Source organism: Carcharhinus amblyrhynchos, chromosome 23, assembly GCF_965287045.1.
Source record: "Carcharhinus amblyrhynchos chromosome 23, sCarAmb.v2.hapA, whole genome shotgun sequence".
NCBI classification, from domain to species: Eukaryota; Metazoa; Chordata; class Chondrichthyes; order Carcharhiniformes; family Carcharhinidae; genus Carcharhinus; species Carcharhinus amblyrhynchos.
The window spans coordinates 17,541,406-17,566,025 of NC_137346.1; the positions used below are offsets into that span (position 1 = coordinate 17,541,406).

The following is a 24,620-nucleotide window of genomic DNA, read 5'->3' on the forward strand; positions in this document are numbered from 1 at the left end:
TTTCTGAGATTCTAGATTAAGGGCTGGATTTTTGGGACTGAAGTTCAAGGCTCCTTTACACATTTTTTTGTCCTGTGTAGATATTCATGGGATAGATTCTGGCCAGTTGGTCAAATAGCAGGCAACCATGGGGAGCTGGCGAGAACACTCGCCTCTGGGGCTTCATCCCAGTTGTTCGAGAATTTTTTAGGCCCTCTCGCCTTCATCCCTCAAAACCCCCAGTTGCCACTTCAACTTCCCACACTCCACAGTGCAGTTCTCAGGTTGTTCTGATCCTTTTGGTATTCGGAAGAAACAAATGCATCATTAATTGTCACATAAAGAAGTATTCCTTTTTTTTAGTACAATCAGTGCTGCCTTTTTTAACACTCTCTCTCTCTCTCTCCTTCGAGCCAGGTAGATTTAATTCTGCTGTTCTACTTTTGTAGCCCCTGGCCCTGGTTGCATGGGGTAACAGCCTGGAGATGTCAAAGGTTAACCTAGCGAAAGCTGTTACGTGGCTGAGGGAGAATGTAAAACGGGCCAGTAACTCGGAAATGAGAGATGATGGTGCCTACGATTACCTGCTGATCTGGAAAGCGAAGCTGCTGTCGACTCACACTGACCGAGTGACCTGTCCTGGAAACCAAGTGAAGGTAAATTGACCTACTGCTGAGAGTAAAATTAAAAGTCTCTAATGAAGAAATGACTTTGGTGGAATCACTTTGCTTCACTCACTCTCTACCTAAACGATGGGAGCTTTTTTTTTAAATATAAGATAAGGAATTACTGTTGCAGACAGAGCAGAAATTAATTATTCATGGCTGTTAGGACACACCTGGCCTACATGAAAGACGAACTCTGGACTCACTCCAAGTTAGGACTCAAAATTCAGAATAGGCCTTGGATTTATTTTTATAACCTGATGAATTGCTCAATCACAAATGTTACTTAAATTCAGTTTAGCTGTTTTTGCACATGATTCTTAGCTTTAAAAGAAACACAACGGAAGGATTTAAAAAAAAAATCACCAGAATTGATCGATATTGCCTCTTAAATAAATTACATCAATGATCCATGAGACCCACAAAGTCCATTGTAGGCACTTTAAACAAGAGTCTGGTGTAAAACTATACAGGACAAAGTCCCCAGGTATGGGGAGGTAGTGGTGTAATGGTATTATCGCTGAATTAGTAACCCAGAGGAACCCGTGTGATGCTCTGATTCCAGGTTCAAATCCTACCATGGCAGATGATATTTGAATTCAATAATAATCTGGAATTAAAAGTCTACAGATGACCATGAAAACCATTGTCTTAAAAACCCATCTGGCTCGCTGTGCCCTTTAGGGAAGGAAATCTGCCGTCCTTACCTGGTCTGACCTACATGTGACTCACAGCAATGTGGTTGACTCTTAACTGCCCTCAGGGATGGGCAGTAAATGCTGGCCCAGCCAGTGACGTCCACATCCCATGAAATAATAAATGTACTGTATTCATCGAGGCAATAGGCACGATGCTGTAAATGGCCCCAGGTAATCTGGTCATCAACGTGGGGAAGCCAGAATTCTCACTGTTACTGTGATGATATTTGAAAGCATGAATATATGAGGTGAAGATAGATTAGGGAGTCTACTTGCTGTGCATAGGCAATCAGGACTGTTTAAATACCTTTAAAATGCTCTGGGACATGCATATGCTGTGAAAGGCAGTGTGTAAAATGTAAGCTTGTTCTTTCATTCATAAATGTAGGAGTTAAATACATAATATTTTCCTTCGGAATGAGAAACTATAAAATAAGCAATACTGAAATGTATAACGTTGCCATTTGCTTTGGCAGGAACTGCAACGCCTCTTTAGGAAAAGTGATCTCCAGTCAGCAATGGGAAAAAGGAATACAGTTGGAGTGAGCAGGATCAGCAAAGGACGGCCTGTGCTTTTGAGGAGGAAGAGGAGAAACTCTGGGAGCAAAGACCTTCCACAAAGCAGCCGAAAGGTCAAAGGGGCGACTCCCTTTTCCAGGTCACCTGTGCAGAAGCGAGATGAGGGTTCTGCAGAGAATGCTTCCCTTGTCCATGCACAAGTGGTAAGGAATCAGTCCACCGTGCTGGCAGCAATTGCTCACCATCCTGAGAAGGGGTTGGTGAACGGGATTCGTGAAAACCAGGAGGGGGACTCTGAAATAGGAGGCAAACGGGCTGGAAAGAGAGATGGATTGGAGTCCACATTTCCGAAAGAAGTCACAACACCGTCGTTAAAAGAGCTTCCGGTCAGCGAAGACCACCCACAGGCCTTGGCTGGCAGTGCTGACAAGCAGTTGAAAATGGACGACTTGACTAATTCTCCTCTGCGCCAACAAACACAGAATGCTTCAGATTCTTCATTGGATTCGCATGTGAAGGCTCAGCAAGCTAATAGTGCAGATAATTCCTCAATTAAAAGTGGTGAAAGTATCTCTGGCAAAGCGACCAACCAAATGGCTGTGAACCCTTCCATTAAAGAACAGCAGATAGTTAAAATCATTACTGATATCAACCATGTTGCAGACAGTCAAGGTCTCAATGGGAACACCAGTCAGATACTTCAGAATGGGAAGAAATTAAGTGGGAAAAATGTGAAAGCTCCACAGCCAGTGCATCCTTCAGAAATATCTTCCAAAAATGACATTGAACCTCAGAAGAATGAGGATAGAGAGATGGGCAGGGACAAAACAGTTCAAAAAGTCAAGGTGCAGGAAACCAATACCTCAAAGGCAAGTGAGACTGTGCCCCTGAATGCTCGGGACGCTGAGAATCAAACTGCAGCTGTAGACTCTGGGAGTGTGAAGTGTAAATGTGAAGATGAGGCATTGGTGTCCAGTGGTGCCGATTTCAGTAACTTGAAGGCAGGGGCTCTTGGGAAAAGCCAGCTCCATGTTGAAGACAGGATGCTGTACATCCCCACGCCACGGACAGAGGAAGCAGCCTGGGCTGCTGCTGCACTCGCGTTTCTCTTTGTGTTCCTGACACTGGCGGTGTTGTACACGAGGCTGTACAGAAAATTCATAAAGAGTGACAGTCTGTACTGGGCACCGGTCCCAAGCACTGATTGGCAAGAGAGTGTTGCAGGCAAGTGAAACTATCTATTTTTAAAAATGTTTCCTAGCCACAAATTTAGAACGTGAAACACTTGGTGGAGGGGTGATTTAAAAAAAAATGCAATGTCTCAAAATGGTAAATTCTGCAGCTCCTGCCTCTGATGGCACTACCCAAGTTTGAATTGTTTCCACAGTAAATCGGAGTGGGTTGGGGTCTACTGCTAGGAGTGAATTAGCCAACGCTAACCTACTGGCCATTGGTCATACGTGACATCTAGCCAGAAGAGTAGCCAGTGAAACAGTGCTATTTAACATGTTACATAGAACAGGAAACAATTGGCACGTTTATAGGGACAGCAAGAAGCCCAGGTCTGCATGTCTTCAGAGAAATGGGTAGAATAATTAAGATGGTAATAAAACAAATATAGACCACCTAAAACTACTATTGCTTTCATGACACTAAAATAATTTCTTCCTTACATCATCCCTTCACCTCTTGCACAATTCCTTAAAGCTCCTTAACCCTCATTATGATAAGCTTTTCTTTTCCACCTTATGTAAACGTGCCATAATCTTGTACCCCTCCAACAAATTTCCTCTTAATCTTCTTTGCTTTAAGATTTGTTCATTCTCAGCTGCTCCCTCCTAAGCTTGTATCTAAATTCCTCAGATCTGGAACCCATTCTGATAAATCTCCTCTCTGTCACTAAGGACTTGCCCTCGCTTCCGATAGTGTGGTGACCAGAACTAGATGCAATACGTGGCCTGACCAGAACATTATGAAGGTTCTGCATAACTTTCTTCCTGTTATGAGAACGAGGGGATAATGGCTACGAACCATGGACGAGTGGAGGTCCCAGGGCCTGGGGGATGGGACGGGTGGGTAACTGTTAGGAAGGGGAAGAAGAAGAAGAATAGTCCTGGTCCAAAGACTACCCCAGTGGCCCCCCCAAAAGGCATCAACAGGGTACAAAAGGTATGTCAGGAGGACCAGAATGCCTCAGAGGGAAGGAAGGGGGCTGGCAATGAGATAGTGATGGGGGATGGGAGGGTCAAAGGAATAGATAGGCGGTTCTATGGGCAAAAGCGTGACTCCAGGATGGTAGTCTGCCTCCCCGGAGCAGGGGTACAGGACATGTCAGAGAGGATAGAGGGAATTTTGAAGGGTGAAGGGACCCAGGCTGAAGTAATTATACACATAGGAGAGAAGGGCGTAGGAAGGCAGAGCAGGGGGGGGATGTACGTAGGCAATTCACGGAGTTGGGGGTCAAGCTGAAGAGCAGGGCCTCCAGGGTGGCATTCTCTGGGCTGCTGCCTAGTTACAGCATGGCTATGAATAATGAGATCATGCAGCTGAATGCGTGGCTGAGGGATTGGTGCAAGGTAGAGGGCTTTACTTTTGTCGATCACTGGGAAGTATTTGTGAGAGAAGGGCACCTGTACAGGAGGGATGGGGAACATTTGAATGGGAGGGGGACAAATATCTTAGCTGGGAGGTTAGCTTGAGTGTTTAGGCAGGGTTTAAACTAATGTGGAGGGGGCGTGGGGATGAGACTGATAGCTTATTAGGCACTGGGATTGGGAGCGAGTTGGGTGACAGGGTAGGTTTGGTTGAAAGGAAAATTATCTGGGGAAAGAAGGATCCGTGTGGGCCTGGAGGGTTGGATTGCATCTGTTTTAATGCGAGGAGTGTAACGGGTAAAACGGATGAGCTTAGGGTCTTGATGTTCGCGAGGAATTTAGATGTGGTGGCAGTGACAGAGACGTGGTTAAAGGAAGGGCAGGACTGGCAGCTGAATATTCCTGGGTATGTGTTTTAGGTGTGACAGAGGAGGGTTGAAGAGATGTGGTGGGGTGGCATTGTTAGTTAAGGAGCACATCACAGCAGTGCAGAGGGAGGACAATATGGAGGAGTTAGGGATTGAGTCACTGTGGATGGAGTTGAGGGATAGGAAGGGAGCGATTACTATGCTAGGGGTGTACTATAGGCCACCCAACAGCCCATGGGTAGTGGAAGAAGGCATTTGTAAAGACATTTTAGATAGGTGCAGAAAGAATAGGTTGGTTGTAGTGGGTGACGTTAATCTTCCTGGAGTGGATTGGAAGGTGCCTAGAGCTGGGGGTTCGGATGGGGAGGAATTTGTAAAATGTGTGCTGGAAGGGTCCTTGGAGCAGTACGTAACTAGCCCGACTAGGGAGGGGGCTATACTGGATTTAGTTTTGGTAATGAGCCGGGTCAGGTGGTTGAGGTTGCAGTAGGCGAACATGTGGCTAACAGTGACCACAAGTCTGTCTACTTTAGGATAAAAATGGAAAAGGATGAGTGCTGTCCAAAAGGGAGGGTGCTGAACTGGGGGAAGGCGAGCTAAAGCCGGATTAGGAAGGAGCTGAAGGACACTGATTGGGAAAGGTTGTTAGCAGGTAAGTCCATGGTTGGCAAGTGGGAGGCCTTCAAGGGCAAACTGAAAATGTTGCAGGAAAGACATGTGCCAGTAAAGAGGAAGGATGGGCAAGGCAGGATTAGAGAACCGTGGATTACAGGGGATACTGAGGACTTGGTCAGGAAGAAGAGAGAGGCATATGTTACATCTAAGCAACTGGGAACGGAGAGAGCGCTGGAGGAATATAGAGAGAGCAGGAGGGAGCTCAAAACGGGAGTTAGAAGGGTGAAAAGGGGGCATGAAATTGCTTTGGCTGATAGGATTAAGGAAAATCCAAAGGCATTTTACTCTTATATTAGGAACAAGAGGGTGGTTAGAAGGAAAATAGGTCCTCTTAGGGACAAAGGAGGGGAACCATGCATTGAGTCTGACGGAATGGGGGAAGATCCTGAATGAGTACTTTGCATCAGTATTCACGAAGGAGAGGGGCTTGGTGTCTTGTAATGTCTTGGAGGGAGCTGTAGACCAGTTGAAGGAAATATCCATTATGAGGGAGGAAGTGTTAGGGTTTTTAGGTAGCATAAAAACTGATAAAGCTCCAGGGCCTGATGCCATTTATCCCAGGCTGCTTAGGGAAGTGAGAGATGAAATTGCTGGGCCCCTGACGCAAATCTTTGTCTCCTTGAGCACAGGTGAGGTCCCAGAGGATAGCTAATGTGGTACCGCTGTTTAAAAAGGGCAGTTGGGATAACCCTGGTAATTATAGGCCAGTGAGTTTGACATCGGTGGTAGGAAAGTTGTTGGAAAAAATTCTTAGGGATAGGATGTATAAGCATTTGGAGCATTGCGATCTGATTAGGGATACGCAGCATGGCTTTGTTCAGGGGAGGTCTTGCCTTACGAATCTGGTAGAATTTTTTGAGGAGGTGACAAAAATGGTTGACGATGGACGGGCTGTTGATGTCATCTATATAGATTTCAGTAAGGCGTTTGACAAAGTCCCTCATGGTAGACTGGTAGAAAAGGTTAAGGCTCATGGGATACAGGGACAGGTATCTCTATGGATTGAAAACTGGCTAGGAGACAGAGAGTAGTAGTAGTAGGAGGGTCCTTTTCTAGCTGGAGGTCTGTCACCAGTACTGTGCTGCAGGGCTCAGTACTGGGACCTCTTCTCTTCGTAATATATATAAATGACTTGGAAGAGGGCATACGTGGTGTGATCAGCAAGTCTGCAGATGACACCAAGATGGCAGGATTGGCAGATAGCAAGGAGGATTGTCAGGTGACACAGCAGGATATAGATAGGCTGGTATATTGGGCAGATAGATGGCAGATGGAATTTAATCCTGATAAATGCAAGGTGATGCATTTTGGAAGGAATAATGCAGGGAGGAGTTACATGATAAAGGGTAGACCAATTAAGAGTATAGAAATGCAGAGGGACCTGGGAGTGCAAGTGCACAAGTCTCTGAAGGTGACAACCCAGGTGGAGAAGGTTGCAAAGAAAGCTTACGGAATGCTAGCCTTTATAGGAAGGGGTATAGAGTATAAGAGCTGGCGTCTAATGCTACAGTTGTGCAGAACGTTGGTTAGACCGCATTTGGAGTACTGTGTCCAGTTCTGGCCACCTTACTACCGGAAGGACGTGGAGACCCTGGAGAGAGTGCAGAGGAGGTTTACCAGGATGCTGCCTGGTGTGGAAGGACTGGGTTATTAGGAAAGATTGGGTAAATTGGGGCTGTTTTCCTTAGAAAAGACAGAGATTAAGGGGGGAATCTGATAGAGGTGAATAAAATAATGAAGGGACAGTGGCAGGCTTTTTCCTAGATTGCAGGCAAATATCACGAGGGGTCACGAGCTAAGGGTGAGGGGAGAGAAGTATAATTTGGATACTAGAGGGAGGTTTTTCACAGAAGGTCGTGGGGGTATGGAATGCACTACCAAATAAGGTGGTGGAGGCAGGCACGCTGGACTTGTTTAAGGTTTACTTAGGCACACGAGTGAAACAGGGATGGAGGGTTATAGGAGACAGTTTTAAAAAGGGTCAGAGCCTCGGGACGTTACTGGAAATCTAATGCTGCATGTTGATGTTTTGTCTCTTTTCCTCCGCAAGTGTGTCGGTCCACCTTGTTGTCTAACGAGGGGCATGCACACGGCGGGTCATGCATGGGCTGCTCTTGGATGTTTCGAGAGTGGCCTAGTACTTCGCGTCGTGTGTGCTTAAAACTGGACCAGCAGATGGGCACCACAACAGCTCAGTGACTATCACTGCTAGCTGTGCAGATACATGGATTTGGGCCAGTGTCTGTGGGAGTTTGCGCATTCTCCCTGTGGTTGCCTGGGTTTCCTCTGGATGCTCCGGTTTCCTCCCACACCCCAAAGATGTGCTCTTAGGCTGATTGGTGTAACAAATTGTCCCTAAATTATTCTCCCCTGAATCTGGTTTCCAATGGGGGTGGCCATACGCATACACACGGGTCAAGGTAGGCATAGGAAAATGCTTTAAGATGGTGGCGTGGGCTCGTTGGGCTGAAGGGCCTGTTTCCCATGCTGGGTTGTTCTTTGTTCTTTTTATACTCGATTCCTCTAGCGATGTGGCACAGAATTCCATATGCTAGTTATTCCACGTTTTGTCTGGGATAAGGGTAAATTCCATCAAGAAACTAGTAGTCTGAACACGGCTAGCCGCTCTGTCCCAAAAATCTTATACCCCCACATCCCTATAGAATCCCTATAGTGCACAGGGAGGCCATTTGGCCCATTAAGTCTGCACCAACCACAATCCTATTCTATTCTCATAACCTCACAAATTTACCCTGCTAATCTCCTGCCACTGAGGGTCAATTTATCATGGCCAATCAACAAAACTTGCATATCTTTGGATTGTGGGAGGAAACCCACACTGACACAGGGAGACTGTACAAAACACTCGGCTTACTACCTGAGGCTGGAATTGAACCTGGGTCCCTGGCGCTGTGAGGCAGCAGTACTAGCCATTGCCACCCATCCAACTCTTTTCCTGGCTTTGCCACTGTTGTGGACTAAAGCAAACACTAAGATGCTGAGTTGTCTTGATAGGGTGGATGAGGAGAAATGTTTTTCTCTCGAGGGTCATGAGTGCCTGGAAGTCTCTTCCTGAACAGGCAGTGGAAGCAGAGTCATTGAATATTTTTAAGAACAAAGAACAAAAACAGCCTGGGAAACAGGCCCTTCGGCCCAACGAGCCCGTGCCACCATTTTAACATTACCAGTCCCCCCCTCCACCCATGACCCTTATCTATGATTATGGCATTCCACATTGAGGGAAACTAACTTATGGACAACTTATTACCTCCAGTCAGCCTAATAGCACATCTTTGGGGTGTGGGAGGAAACCGGAGCACCTGGAGAAAACCCATGCAAGCACGGGGAGAATGCACAAACTCCCACAGACACTGGCCCAAATCCATGTGTCTGCACAGCAAACAGTGATAGTCACTGAGCTGTCGTGTTGCCCAGTATCTGGTCCAGTTTAAGCGCACACTAACAACATAAAGCACTAGGCTACTCTCAAACATCCAAGAGCAGCCCTAGTATGACCCATCGCGTGTATGCCCCTCGTTGGACAACAAGGCAGACCGACTTAAAACCTGTGGATTAAAAGGCGGCGATAGATTCTTGATTAACCTGGGGCAGTGAAAGATTATTGCGGGTAAGCAGGAATGTGGGGTTGAAGTTAGAAGCGGACCTGCCTTGATCTTATATGTTGCAAGAATGTTTCCTTTAGTGGGAGAATCTTGAATCTAGGGGTCACTGTAAATAAGGGGCTGTTCCTTTCAGACAGATGAAGTGAATCTTTTTCTGAGGGTTGTAAGTCTCTGGAACTCTCTGCCTCAAAAGGCAATGGAAGCAGAGTCTTTGAATATGTTAAGGCAGAGCAAGGTAGATTCTTGAGAAGCAACAGGGTGAAAGGCAATTATTCTGAAGCAAGATCTCACAAACTTCAAGGTGACAAAAGCCCTCGTTTGAAACTAACTGACTCAGTGGGTCGAATGCATGTTTTACAAAATATTTGCATTTATTTACCACTTGAGTCAAGTAACTTCTGGGATGGATTATCTGATGGTTGGATGATCTCTGAAATGAGAGAATCCTCCACCTCATCATGACTTATTACCGATCAGTGCACAGTGCATTTGAGGGACCTTAGAGAGTGAAGCAGATTTTCATAACAGCAAATAAGGGATGATTATATATCACTGTTCAAGGTGTCACAGCCACAAGTTCATAGAAACATACAATCCCTACAGTGCAGGAGGCCATTCAGCCCACTTTCTGAGTGTGTCTTAGTCAGGCCCTCTTTACCCCCCCTCCTTCTCCCTCAATCTCACACCTTCACCATGGCTAATCCATCCAACCTATATATCTTGGAACACTAAGGCCAGAATTTTACCAACAAGCCCCACCAATTCCTAGGGGCGGGTGAGGCTTGGAGAATGGCATTCTTCATTGGCCTTGGGCATAATCATACAAATCTTGGGCAGACATACCAGTAAAATCCCACCCTGGGTCAATTTAGCATGGCCAATCCACCTAACCCGCACATCTTTGGACTGTGGGAGGAAACCGGAGCACCCAGAGGAAACCCACGCGGAGAACATGCAAACTCCACACAGACAGTGACCCATGGCCGGAATTGAACCCAGATCCCTGGCACCATGAGGCAGTAGTGCTAACCATTGTGTTGATCTGAACTGAGCCAATTCTGTCATTGACAAGTGAAAATAAGATATTGTGCCTTGGTTCAGAAACCAATCCCCCATTTATAACATTGTCCCTATAGTAAAACCATTCTGATTTACAATGTTTCAACTTATTGCACAATTAGTTCCTGAAAAACCATGTCACAAGTCCAAGGACTGCCGGGCAAATTAATGAGGCAGACAGATAGATGCATGAGTAATGTGGCATTTTTTATTAGTAACTTAGCCTCTCTTTGTTCTTTCATTCTGAAAACATTCTAAGTGCAACTGACGCCAGGAAGAGAGAGACTTACTAAGCAGCTACTGGAAACATTTACCTGAGATGTACGGGGTGAGCACTGGGACTAAACTAAATCCCATAAAAATCCGATGAAAGATAGACACATGGAACATTAACTTTGAGGTGTATAAGAACCAGTTATCAGAAAAGGCAGACACCAGTGGACCTATGGAACAGTTAGATCCCATACTAACCTGCAGTGTATTTAGAGAAATGCTGGAAACATGGAGCAATGAGATGTCTGGAATTGAGGCTATTGTAGCAGTATTGTCGCAACTTTGATTTATATAACATCTTCAATATAATAGCTCCAAGGTGCTACACAAGATTCTCACAGGACAGAACTATTAGAATAAAGGCAAAATACTGCAAACGCTGGAATCTGAAACAACAGAAAATGCTGGAATATCTCAACAGGTCTGACAGCGCCTGTGGAGAGAGAACAGAGCCAACATTTCAATTCTGTCATATGAGGAGAAACTAAGTCAATCAGGATTGTATTCATTGGAGTTTAGAAGAGTGAGGGGGGATCTCATAGAAACTTATGAAATTCTAATGGTGTTAGACAGCGTAGATTCAGAAGGAATGTTCCTGATGGTGGGGCAGTCCAGAACTTTGAGGATAAGAGGTAAATCTTTTAAGACTGAGGTGAGGAGAAATGTCTTCACCCAGAGGGTAGTGGATGTGTGGAATTCACTACCACAGAAAGTAGTTGAGGCCAAAATGTCTGATTTTACAATTAAATTAGATATACCTCTTGTGGCTAAAGTGATCAAGGGATATCTAATTTAACTGGGGGAGGCAGAAGTAGGCTTGAAGGGCGAAATGCCACCTCTGTTTCTATTTTCTATGTTTCTTTGACCCAGGATGACCTTTTGAGCTCTGACAAAGGGTCTTCCAGACTTGAAACAATGGCTCTATTCTCTCAAAAATAAACTTTGATTTGCTTTATTATTGTCACGCGTATTAACATAGTGAAAAGTATTGTTTCTCGCGTGCTATTTGGACAAAACATACCATTCATAGAGAAGGAAACGAGAGAGTGCAGAATGTAATGTTACAGTCACAGCTAGAGTATAGAGAAAGATCAACTTAATGCAAGTAAGTCCATTCAGAAGTCTGACAGCAGCAAAGAAGCTGTTCTCCAGGGTCCTAAGGATTGCCAGATCTGTAAGATATTGCATTAAAGCATTGTTAGAGAGTTTAAAAGATTTAGTTTTAGAAGCATAGAATTAGAAGATATGCTGGGCACAGTTTGCAAGAAGTCGCCTCACTCCAGCACCATGTCCTGATAGGCTGCATCATCTTTAGCAAACAGCAATTTCCTTAAAGAAATTCAATACAATTAGTCTGTTGTGACCGATCCGGTTGAAAATCCATTTAATCCATGCCCCACCCCAATGACCCATTGCATCACAAGGTGTGTGGCTTTTAAATGTTCTACTAATTATATTAAAAATCTGTTTTTTTTCCCGGACTCTTTTAGATGTCATAAAGAGGAGACTCAGCAAGTATGGCAAAAGGAGGAAGAAAAGGCCACCACATAAGAAATCAGTTTCACCCTATGAAGTTCTTCCAAGTGACAACAGTGACTAACGCTATCAAAGATATTCATCCGGGTTCCTGCTCCATTACATTCAAAGACTGCAGCCCAGCCTCAGACACTTACTGCAGTGCAGAGGTGGAACCATATCGCTGCAAAAAAAAACCCAGCAACACTGGAAAAAAAGTGAAGAAGATGGCCCAGAAATTATATATTTTACCTAAAGATTTGTGACATGGTTACTTTAATGTGCAAATCATATTATTGTCAGATTTTCATTATGGAGATCTGAGCAATGGGGGAGATTAGCAGTGTTTTGTTTCATAGCCTGAGATTTCACTATTATTACAGAGCACAAATTTACACGATTACTACCTACAGAGTTTAAACATACCCATGAAGTGGTAGACATAGGATTATAATGCTGTTTATAGCAGACTTCAAATCAGACCCTCTTCTGAACTGGCAATGTCCATCATTTGCAACTATAATCCACAGCAAACTTGGAAGGGCCCTCATTTGAAAGAATGTTAAAACTCCCCAATACTTAAGACAATAAGATTGTGCTTTCAAAGTGGCATCATCAGGTTCAGCATAAAATATCACTATGTGGTTCCAATACAATTGGAGTCACGGAAGATAAAAGGGATAGCAGCATATGGCAGTGATGTGGGAAGAGGTTCCTCACCAGAATCAAGAGCAGCTACAACCAGTTTCTGTGCAGTTGGATCCATTAGTTGAGAGCGCTGGAGGATTGGGGTGGGGGTGGGGAAGCGGGGGAACAAGTAATTTTAAAAAAAATTGAAAGTTAGCCACAGAGCAGAAAAACTTGCAGCAACATACGTATGTGTGTGCACATGTGTGTATGCATGCACACATATAGGTGTTTGACTTTCAAAGATTAACAAATAAGTCAACTGCACCACCTAGTCTTGTCTAAAAATGTGCAGGTTAGATTGATTAGCTATGCTAAATTGCCAGTTACTGTCAGTGCGATTAGCAGGGCAAATGCGGGGATAGGGTCTCAGTGGAATTGTTGTTGGTGCAGGCTTGATGGGCTCCTTCTGCACTGTTGGGATTCTGTAATATTATTCTAACTCTTAAAGGAAACTGAAACCTTAAAAAGCCACAGAAAGAAACACCAACCCTTTAAAAACCGGATACAATTTTACAAAGAAAAAGAGTCCTTTTTGTTTTTCCCTGAACCCATTAACCTGAACCCAGTGAGTAGTATTAGATTATGGATTAACACGGAAAGGTCATTTATTTAGGACTTCAGTTTCAAACCCGAAGTAACTGGCTGTTGTGTCACTGAGTGTGACGGAACAACCAGATCAAATGCAATTATCCAAGAAGAAAGTAGCAGCCAGACAGTCTTATCTGGCAGCTGGCCAACTTTCATTGCACACCCCATTTTTCACCTCCCACCACCAAACACTTACAAAAAGTGAACACCGTGGGCAGGATTTTACAGCCTCGCTCGGGCGAGACTGGAAATTCCCACCCGAGGGCAATGGAGATTTCCGTTGTCAGGCCCTTTGTCCAATTCCATGGTGGGTGAGGTGGTAGAGTTCCAGCTGTGCTTGCCTCAAAACTGGAGAATGCCGCCCGAGGATGGACCTAAGCATACAATTCCCTTGGCGGGTGAGATGGGAAAATTCCAGCCACAGTCTCTTTCTCTTGACAGAGAAATCTCCAGCAAATGGGCTTTTCAAACCAAATGCTGCACAGATTTGACTGAAAACACAAAAACTAAATTGCTTACCAAACACAAAGAGAGAGTGCTGCCACATCATTATGAACACTGCAAATCATTTATATTTGTAGAATGAATTATTTTTGTATTATTGTTGTGTGAAGGGCTAAATTGAAAGCTGCAGTGGTGTGGGACTAATTTTGTGGAGTTCTTACTGCATTGTAAAATATTTATACTAATAGGCGTGCGGTTGTATTTATATTTAATACAGGCTGAGTATTGGAGACTATTACTGACTTTTGTATTGATACAAACCAAATTGGAAATGGTACTGGGATTACATTTAAACATGTAGTGCTTTGTCAGTTTAATGCAGCTTTACACAAATATTGGCTCGTGTCAGCCGCAAGACATTCTTTATCATGCCCTGGAGGTTCATCGGCCAGGTTTAAGAGTTGCAAATCTATTGGTAATGAAAAGCCCAAAAAAGCTCTGCAGCTTTCATTTATCTTTTACAGGCAGTTGTCAAGAGTCAAAGTCAACTGTTTCTTTAAACATTGGTGAAGGGGGGCAGTGACTGAGTTGCTCGGATCTGGGTTTAAAAAAAAAACTAGGCACCTACAGACACTGGGAATTATTTATGCAAACTCGAGCAGCAACGTACGTCAAGTTCACAAGATTGGTCGTGGGATGTCATGTCGCATCAAATCACTTAGTGATCAAGAGGAAAAAGCTTCAAGTAAATGTTAGTGATATTGCTATATGATACACAAATTATTTTTCCAGGAATAATTAAAATTTTAGAATTTACTTTTATCAGTAATGGTCTGGAATTCTTTACCTGAAAACAGTAAAGCCTTGTACAACCAGATGACCATTTTTGTTGAAGACTACGTCTATCTACCTACTTCCTTTCCTCTCTCAAAAACATATTCAAGCCACTATTCCCAAAGTGTAAGTAGTTAAAGAGCTCCTTTACAAAATGGGGAGATGGAGCTTAGGGATCCCACAGCCAACAGATCAGATCTAACCTTTAGATTCTTGTCACATCCACTCATGAATGGTGATGGATAATTAAATAACTAACTGAAGGAGGCTCCACGAATATCTCAATCCTCAACGAAGCACATCAGTGAAAGACAATGCTGAAGTGTTTGCAACTATCTTGAGCAGGAAGTGATGAGTGGCAGCATGGTGGCACAATGGTTAGCACTGCTGCCTTACAGTGCCAGAGACCTGGGTTCAATTCCAGCCTCTGTTCACTCAACTGTGCAGAGTCTGCATGTTTGCCCCATGTCTGCTTGGGTCTCATCCGGGCGCTCCAGTTCACTCCCATAGTCTAAAGATGTATGGGTTACATTGATTGGCAATGCTAAATTGATCCTAATGTATGGATTAGGTTGATTGGCCATGCTAAATTGATCCTAGTATCAGGGGATTAGCTGGGTAGATATGTGGGGTTATAGGGCTGAGATGGTATTGGGGTCAGTGCAGACTCAATGGGCTGAATGGCCTCAGACTATGGATTTTTATGAGTGCATGATCTACCTCAACCCTCTCCTGAGGTCCCCAGCATCACTGATGCCAATTTTCGGGTGTGAGAGATCAAGAAATGGCTGAAGGCACTGGATACGGCAAAGGCTATGGATTCCAACAGCTTTCGAGAAATCGTTCTCAATACTCGTGCCAACTAGTCTTGTCCCTATTGAAGTTGGCATTGACTCGGAGATGTGGAAACTTGCTCAGTTATGTCCTGTTCCCAAAAATGTTCAAATCCAATTGGTCGATTACCTTTACTCGCAATCATCAATAGTGATGGAAGGGGTCATTGACAATGCTATCAAGCTGCATCCTATCAGCAATAACTTGCTCACTGATACTCAGTGGCTCTGGCAGAGCCCAAACTAACTGGAGGAGCTCATTACAGCCTTGGTCCAAATGTGGACAAAGGAGGACAGGTGAGAGTGACTGCCCTTGACATCTAGGCAGCTTGACATCAGGCTCCTTGATGGCTGTGTGGCATCTGGGAGCCCGAGTGAAACTGAAGTCAATGGGAATCAAAGGGAAAATCTCCGCTGGTTGGAGACATACTTAGTACAAATGCTGGTGATAGTTGGAGGTCAATCATCAGGCCTAGGAATCATTGCAGGAATTCTTCAGGGTTGTGTTCTAGGCCCAACCATCTTCAGCTGTTTCATCAATAAGGTCAGAAGTGCAGATGTTTGCTGACAATTGCACAATGTTCAGCACCATTTGCAGTGACTCAGATACTGAAGAAGTCCATGCTCATACGCAACAAGATCTGGACACCATTCAGGCTTGGGTTAAATAGCAAGTACATTCACAACCCATAAGTGCCAGGCATTGACCATCTCCAGTAACAGAGAATCAAACCATCTCCTATTAACATTAAATTATATTACTTATGCTGACGCCCCCCCCCCCCCCCCCCCCCATCAACATCCTGGTTGGGAGCAGGGAGGTTTATCATTTACCAGAAACTGAACTAGACCAGACCACATGTTTGCATGGGATACCTCCAACAGTCCAAAGATATGTGGGTTAGCTTGATTGGACATGCTGAATTGTCCCTTAGTGTCTCAAGATGTGTAGATAGGGAAATAAACAGGGTAAATACGTGCGGTTACATCAGAGAGTCGGCGAAACTCAATGGGCTAGATAGCGTCCTTGTGCACTGTAGGGATTCTATATAAATATTGTGGCTACAAGAGCAAGTCAGAAATTGGGAACTCTGCAGTGAATAACTCACCGCTAGATTCCCCAAAAATCTGTCCATCATCAACAAGGAGTATGATGGAATACTGTACTTGCCTGAGTACGGCTCCAATAGCACTCAAAAAGCTTGACATCATCCATGACAGTGCAGCCCACTCGATCAGCATCTCATTCACTATCTCAGTCACGCCACTACCAGCATACAGTGGCAGCCTAATCTACAAGCAGTACTACAGCAACTTGCCAAGGCTCTGTGACAATCCCTTCCAAGCCTGCGGTTTCTGTCACCTTGATCAATAAATACAGCATGTGCCTGGAATGTCGCCACCTGCAAGTTGTTCTCCAAGTCACACAACATCCTGATTTGGAACCATGTCAACATTTCTTCACTCAGGTCAGAATCCCAACTCCCTCTTTAATAGCATGAGTGAACCATAGACTGCAGGAATTCAAGGCAACTCACCACCATCTTAGAGGACAGTTAAGGATAGGTAATAAAGGCTCGCATTGGCATTGACTCCCACACCCTAAGAATGAATAATTGAAAACATAGCAAAGCCAAATCATGACAGCCTAAAATGTATTACAGTACAGTACAATGTATTTTTAAACATAATTCTGAAGAATTTCTATAGGAGAAACTTGCTACAATCCAGCTTCTGCAATCAAACCGGTGTCAGCCTTACCTGAGTGGTAGCTCCTTTGCTCAAGTCAGAAGGTGCAGTTTCAATGGCCATTCTGGTACTGAAGTGCATATGTTTGACTGACACTTCAATGCAATACTGAGAGAGAGTCCTGCATTGTGGAAATTAATATTTTTCAAATTAGTTAAACAAATGTCCCAAATGGCACTAGTGGCACAGTGGTTAGCACTGCTGCCCCTGGGCCAGGGACCCAGGTTCAATTCCCAGTTTGAGTCACTGTGTAGAGTTTGCACATTGTCCCTGTGAACAAAGAACAACACAGCACGGGAAACAGGCCCTTCGGCCCAACGAGCCCATGCCGCCAGTTTAACAATGTGTTTTTCCTCCTCCACCCTTGACCCATGTCTATGTGTTTGTGGGTTTCCTCTGGGTGCTCCAGTTTCCTTTCACAGTCCAAAGATGTGCATGTTAGGTTGATTTGCAGTGTCAGATTGTCCCTTAGCATTAGGGTAAACACATGGGGTTGTGGGGGATAGAGCTCGGTGGGATTGTTTATATGGTGCAGGCTCGATGGATTGAATGGCCTCCTTCTGCACTGTAGGGATTCTATGTTTATTGCATGATGAGTAGGAGGTTATCCTGATGTCTTGGCTAATCTTTATCCCTCAAACATCATAAACAAGTTAGGTTTATTTTCTCATTGCTGCTTCTGACACCTTGTACACATCTAGGTTGTTGCTTTTGTCTGTAATGACTACACTTCAAAAGTGCTTGATTAACAATGCAAGGTTTTGAGAAGTTAGGAAGGTATTTTATAGATGTAAAACTTCCCTTTCTTCTAGGATGACTACATTGAAATTGCATGGGGTTTGACCCAAGTGACTGAGGCAGATATTACTGTCAAAATAATATTAACATCATGCATCACTATTTGGTTAAATAATGGCAAATTGAAGTGAGGAGCAGATACATGGCGTAAATATCAATGGCCAAAGCTGATGTGCCACTTCATTGTTAGCTTTGTAAAAATGATATTATGCCGTCTGCATCACCACTGAAACACACAATGTTATGCAGTTGCTCTATTTGCATAATGAATAGAAAGCAAACTAATCACAATTATAACTTATTGTTTCAAGGGTAGAGATCTGATGACCCAATTGATCTCTCCAGCTGTGTAAACTATTATAAGTGCAGTGTCGCATTGCTGGAGTTTTTAAAGCACCAAATTATTTTTAAAATATTGCTCTTGCTAACTCCCCACGTGCACTGCCAGCAACATTATGGGCACAAATATTTTGAGCTGAAGGGTGCAGGGGTAAGTCTAATGAACAGTAGATGTAGTTCATTGACCTGTTACAGCAAAATCTGGCTAATTGTATTACAAGGAAATGCAATAACAACATGTATTCATAACTCGAGTTAGTAAAGCAGATACAATCCATTCCACTGGAACAAGGACTGAAGATCTTTGTACCTGCAGAAGAGTGAATTCCAGTGGGTGAAAATGTCTTTTCCTTGTATTAGTGTCAGATTTTTTTCAATGCAATTACATTTTGAAAATAATGTATCCAATTTAATGAAAACTTGCACCATTTTACAGCTTTTAAGTTTGTGATGCACAGTATAATGAAAAGTCTTCCTTACTTTTTGACATTAACCAGACCATACTCTTACATTCATGCATGCAGGATTGAAATGGCTGTACTACATTTATTTAAAAGTGGGCTTGAAAATTCACTTTCATCTTGGAAAAAAATTCCAATGTTCTGATCAATGCACTGTATCAAATCCTGGGATCAAACTTTATACATCTTAATTTTATTTCAAATGTCAGCTCAACATCTAACACAACCATTTAACCAGCTTGCCGTCTGCTAAAGTGGAGTGTTACGTATATTTACCGAAGTATTAGAGCAGTACGATCGACAATCAAATCCTCAAGTAACTCTTCACAATCCAGAAACTTTTATTCGAGACATTTCACCACCTTAAATGTTATGTTATTTACACCAACCTTCAATATTTCTTTTCTGAACACAACTTGATGAATCCAAGGATGTATGTAATAATTAATAAGCATTGTTTAGTATTTTCCCACATTATAATTAAATTCACTTGTTTGAACATTGTTTAACCTACCTTATCGAATTAAGAGGTCAGTATACAACAAGCATTGTGCACAACTGAATGTATTTATTTCAATACAAATGTACAATAGATGAGTTTACAAGGAAGCCCACCACCACATTTCCACTACCAGCTACAATAGAGTGCATTTCTAAATGGAATTAGTTACAGTTAGCATTCATTGCACAACATAAACATTAAGTAGGTCAGTGACTGTCCTTGTTAAATATAACTTTTAGCACTCAATTGTTCAAAAGTGCATGCTTAATACCAATTGTTTGAGAGATCAGACATTTGGATTTAAAAAAAAACATTTTGTACCACACATTGGGTCTTAGTCTTGGAATATAGAAAATAAGAATGAGTTACAAAGCTGGACCCCAGAGGGATCTCTGCATTTAGAAGGCATTCTAAAACTGTGAGAGCAATACAGTTTATAAACAACATCTGAACCCAGAGGATTAGATTGTAACTGAACTCACTCCAATGTGCTGATTTCTTTCATAATATATACAACTTGTTTTGGTAAATGTAAAATTAATATTTTTATAGGTGGAGTTCCAGTGCCTCAGAAACATGTGCTGCAACGTTACAAGTAGGAACTAATCTCCTCTTACGTTCTTCCTACACTTGAGTGTAACTTCCGGAGATTGTATGGAAATTTGATATGTTGGTATACAAGTGTTTTTTTATACCATTGTCAAGGTGAATACTGATTATACTTGTAATACATGGATGGATGGTTGACATTAACGCACACATTACCTTCAGATGTATTCTGATTTGACAATCACTGGCCTCATTTGAGTATCTTTTACAGCAAATCAGCTATCACTGCATTGAGAAAATGTGTTAATTCTTCCAGGATTCAGACATTTCATTTAAAAAAATTATTTTAGTGTGTATAACTTATTTGATACATTCTTCATTTCCAGAGTACAGATATAAAATTTAATCTACTCTCGCTCCCTTCCACCCCACCCAAAGAAAATGTCACTTGTGGAATGGTAGAAGGGAAGTCCAAGGCAATTATACAGTGAAGGAGCTCCACTAATGTGGAGCAGAAACCTTGTATGGTATGTATAATTATCAGCTACTATCTGCACCCTCAAATCATGTTACTGCATTTAGCCCCCTTGTTTTACTCTCTATAGATCTACTTAGTTAACAGCTGCATGTCCCTGGTGACATACCAATATTTAGATCTGCCTCAACTCCTTCCAAAACGTCAGCGAGTGTATAAAATCACAACCTTCCTCAGCGAGATAAGGGTAATGTTACATGATTTTAAATGTTACCTAAATGCTGTACAGTTAAACATGTGAACGAGAGAACAATTTTGTTTATCCCTGTAGGCAAACGTGTGCATGACATAATTGTGTAATATATTTAACCCATCTTCCGAGCCGCTTTGACTTCATTAGGTTTTTTTTAAAAAAGAGACTACAAATGCATCTCCTTCGGTGCCAGTCTGACTTACTTGTACTGCATTATTTTCTTTGTCTGGTTGTCAAACCTTTGCTCCGCAAATATGCATGCAATACTGACAAAGTTACTGCTTGCTTAGTGTCCCTGTTCAACACAGAACAAGGGTCATATAAATCTACGCTATTCAGAATGCATCTAATTTAGTCTCATCTTTTGAAGTTATGACAGTGAAGACTTTTGGACTTCAGTTCTGAAATGCATTCGTGGCTGAGGAAGGTGTAATTTTTTCAACAGTGGATGCACTAAACAGTGTACGATGACAAATTACATAAGAAATTAGTTTCTTCCACTGCTATTAACCGCCCATTTGATAACTTGATAGTTATTTTATATCCAAGTATATTAAAAAACTATAAAGTGAGTTAAGGCATTCCAAATATTCTAGGAGAAAATTGAAAGTTTAAATGAAATGTTCATTCAAAATTTCACCATTTCTGTTGTAAACAAGACTTGATACTGAAAGAACCAAAACATGGCAATGCTGTACACAATGTGTCAGCTGTCCACTGAGTATTAGCATTGCAAACTAAAATCATAGAATCCTGACAGTGCAGAGGGAGGCCATTTGGCCCGCACTGACAATTCCACCCAATACCAATCCTCGTAACCCCATGTATTTACCCTGCTAATCCCCCTGACACTAAGGGTCAATTTAGCATGGCAGATCAACCTAACCTACACAGCTTCAGAGTGTGGGAGGAAACCCAGGCAGACATAGGGAGAACGTGCAAACTCCACACAGACAATCACCCAAGGCTGGAAATGAACCCGGGTGCCTGGTGCTGTGAGGCAGTAGTGCTAACCACTGCGTCACCGTGAAGCCCAAGAGTCGGAACTGGGCAATGAATAGCAAATCACAAGCAATCACATTTCATCTTTTCTCTGGCTATCTGCACATTTCCCAACAGCAGCTTTCATATCAAAGCGACAAAAGATTGTTGCACAAAGTTAAACCTTGCCATTTATTACGTCAGTTAATGTCTTCCTTAAACATTGAGCCATCTTTTATAAATGCCCCGAGCCAATCTAAATATGAACGTATCGTGTGAAGTTAACAAGTCATTTGAGAGAGTATCGAGAAATAAAGTGTAATTCCTTCTGACTTCACAGTACACCTGACGGCATTGCCCCCTGCAACAGCTTCTTCAGAATTTTATATTTCTTTCATTCAGCCAATGTTATTGTAGTGTTCTTTAGTGTTTCACTGAATTATTGCAAAAACAATCAACACATTTTACAAGGTCAGTACGTCTTTCGATACTTTGATGAGTACTTTACCAAATGAAGAACAAGTAAAAAGATTCACAAAGGTTCATTTGACAAATTACTTTGCCTCTTACACTCAGCACAAACAAAATTCAGCAACTGAATCTGCCCAGTGCCAATGTAGTGGTTTTGGTTACTCCAGTTACATCATTAACTAGTAAGATTAGAGTGATAAAAAGTCCTTTTGTTTAACAATATTAAACTATGCACATTTACTTTTTTTTTATATATACAAAACAGCACCCCAATACTGTATACCCGGGACTTCAATTAAGGCTGGAAAATAATAAAAAAAAGCTGTGCAAGTGTGCATACCTCATACTACAGAAGAATCTCATTCATCCAAGTTTCTTCCAATCTGTGGAGAGCGAAGTCCTCCCTATTTATCATTCCCTTCTCATCAAATAAGCTTTCCAGCATTTGAAAAAAAGCTGCATCCAAATCTGATTTCTGTTTCCCTATAACTGCATAAAGCCATTATTATCAACACTTTCTTTTCAAATAGGATATTTGTTCAGCTCACAAAATAAACATCACAACTTTAACTACATTGTACTCAGAACGTTCTTACTGATAATTTTTCCACTACCTATCACGTCTGTTGCCCACAAGTACATGGCAAGCGAGTAGTTAACATCAGGGTGCTGAAATCATTAGATTATATCAGTTCACCAGCCTGCAATGCCCCAAAACTTTCAGCACAAGACAAATGCTGGAGATGCTGCTTTTTCCACGTACAATGTTTCTGGAAGCAAATATACAGCCAATTAATTTTCATAGATAAAATGAAACAGTGGATCATTATTCTTATTCCAAGAATGAGAACAAGTGTCATGTAAATCAAGTCGTGTATAGTAAAGGCCAATCTTCTCTATTCACGACAATCATCTTCAGCAGGCTGAAACAATAAGAATGTGGCAAACTGAAAATGCCCCCACATTCTACGCCTAAAGTAATACGAAACCATGTGTTGAAGGGGAATTTGCTGCACCCATCAGTTACTGTAGTATGGCCCAAGATAATATTGATATCCACTGGGTGTTGGAGGAGTGTTCAAACTTTTAAACCATGGAACATCCAATACAGGGTAAAACAGCATTTTGAACCATTGCACAGTAATTTCTGTACTTTAATAAACCATCAATGAACTCACACTTTGATTTGTGATCCTTGGGCTGGTCAATGTGAAAAATAGTGCCACTACTAAAGCAAAGCGTGAAGACTATATTATTATGGGATACAACTGTTTAACAAGATTCAACTGTTATAAGGCACACAATGCACATAGATGCAATGGTACTGATGGTTGCCAGTTACAGTCACAGGTTCACAGTATTCTATACAAAAAAGGCACCCCACTACTTGTATTTTTTCTAATGGTTTTTAGAACATCTATTGTCCTTCAGCCTCAGGTGATGGCAAAATGGATTGGTGAGTAACCCATTGATAATCCATATTAAAACTTAGGTGGTCTCGTACAAGTACTCTCAGCAACTTTCATGGTGTGGCTTTGCTTGCAGTCCGTTTTCATTTAACAGTTACTGGGTACATGAAGCTTTTGTTGCACTGAACTTTTACATCATAGTGTTCATCAATAATGGTACGTTCGTAAAACAACTTACTTGTAGAAGAGTCAAGAATTCCAGTGTAACATAAACTGATGGTCGAGAAAGTAAATATTCACATCTTGCCAAAACGTTAAAAGTCGAAGATCATTTGCTATCACCGCATTGCGACTGTGTGTTTTGGCCATGTCATTATGTAGTGGTAGCAATTCTGATTAACTATAACTGGTGAGTCCTACCACAAAATTGGAAGTTTAAACTTTCCAGGAGCTTTCATCTATTGTGAAAGCTAATACAATCTATTGCAGAAAAAAAATCCACAGTACTGAATCAGAATATGTACAGGGATTTCAGTTTGTTTTCAAAGAAAGATGCATGTTTTTAATCTCCCAAGCGTACTCCAAAAGAGGAATGTGAATGAAGTGCTTTATCATTGTTTTTTCTCACGAGTTGTTATGGTAACCAGTTGCTTCGCTGCCTTGGCAATGTCATAGGCACATTGGATGACTTGCTGTGTGAGCAATTGAATGTCAACAGGTGCACCTGGCTCAGGTGGAATCGTTTTCCTGCACTCACATTGCAGTCGGAAGGCACTCGCGTTTAGCAATCTCAGTGAGCACCGAACTGTGTCCAGGGCAGGCTTCTAATCATTTTAAAAAAACATACACAAGTTAGAAACCTCTTTAAAAAAAACATGCAAAACTAACAGTTGCTTCATTGCTACAGGTTTACAAACCTAAATATTCTTCATTGAGCAAGAACAAATTACTTTCCTTTTACACTTGATGCTGGCTGAATTCAGCTACTGAATTTGCCAGCACTTGCATAGCAATTTTGTTAATTAGTTAAATTTGAAAATTACAGATGATAAAAAGTCATTGCATTTAACATTGTTAAATTACATTGACTAGTTTTTAGAATACATCTGCTGCACTCAGCTCCACATTCAATAAGTTACCTACCTTCACTGTTGGCAGGCAATCCAGAGGCTTACAGTCCTCAAGTGCAGCTAGCAACAGTGCTGGCTGCCTCAGTTCAAACCAATCTTGGACAGGGGGATTCAAACCGGCATTTAGCCTCTTTATTTGTATACAT

General features: G+C 42.3%; 2 protein-coding genes across 7 annotated transcripts in view; one reads left to right on the top strand and one right to left on the bottom strand.

The window, feature by feature from the left end:
- tp53i13 (tumor protein p53 inducible protein 13) overlaps nucleotides 1-12,778 on the top strand; it is a 76,417-nt gene extending 63,639 nt beyond the window's left edge. The window contains exons 8-10 of the mRNA XM_080211026.1: nucleotides 429-635; nucleotides 1,819-3,085; nucleotides 11,944-12,778. Of these exons, the coding sequence (XP_080067152.1) occupies nucleotides 429-635; nucleotides 1,819-3,085; nucleotides 11,944-12,053 (1,584 nt within the window). The 3' untranslated portion in view covers nucleotides 12,054-12,778. The remainder of the gene's footprint in view (nucleotides 1-428; nucleotides 636-1,818; nucleotides 3,086-11,943) is intronic.
- A 6,474-nt stretch (nucleotides 12,779-19,252) lies between these two features.
- git1 (G protein-coupled receptor kinase interacting ArfGAP 1) overlaps nucleotides 19,253-24,620 on the bottom strand; it is a 190,869-nt gene continuing 185,501 nt past the window's right edge. For all 6 annotated transcript variants that reach the window (XM_080210843.1, XM_080210845.1, XM_080210842.1 and 3 more), the window contains one exon: nucleotides 19,253-24,168. In XM_080210843.1, the coding sequence (XP_080066969.1) occupies nucleotides 23,956-24,168 (213 nt within the window). In that variant the 3' untranslated portion in view covers nucleotides 19,253-23,955. The remainder of the gene's footprint in view (nucleotides 24,169-24,620) is intronic.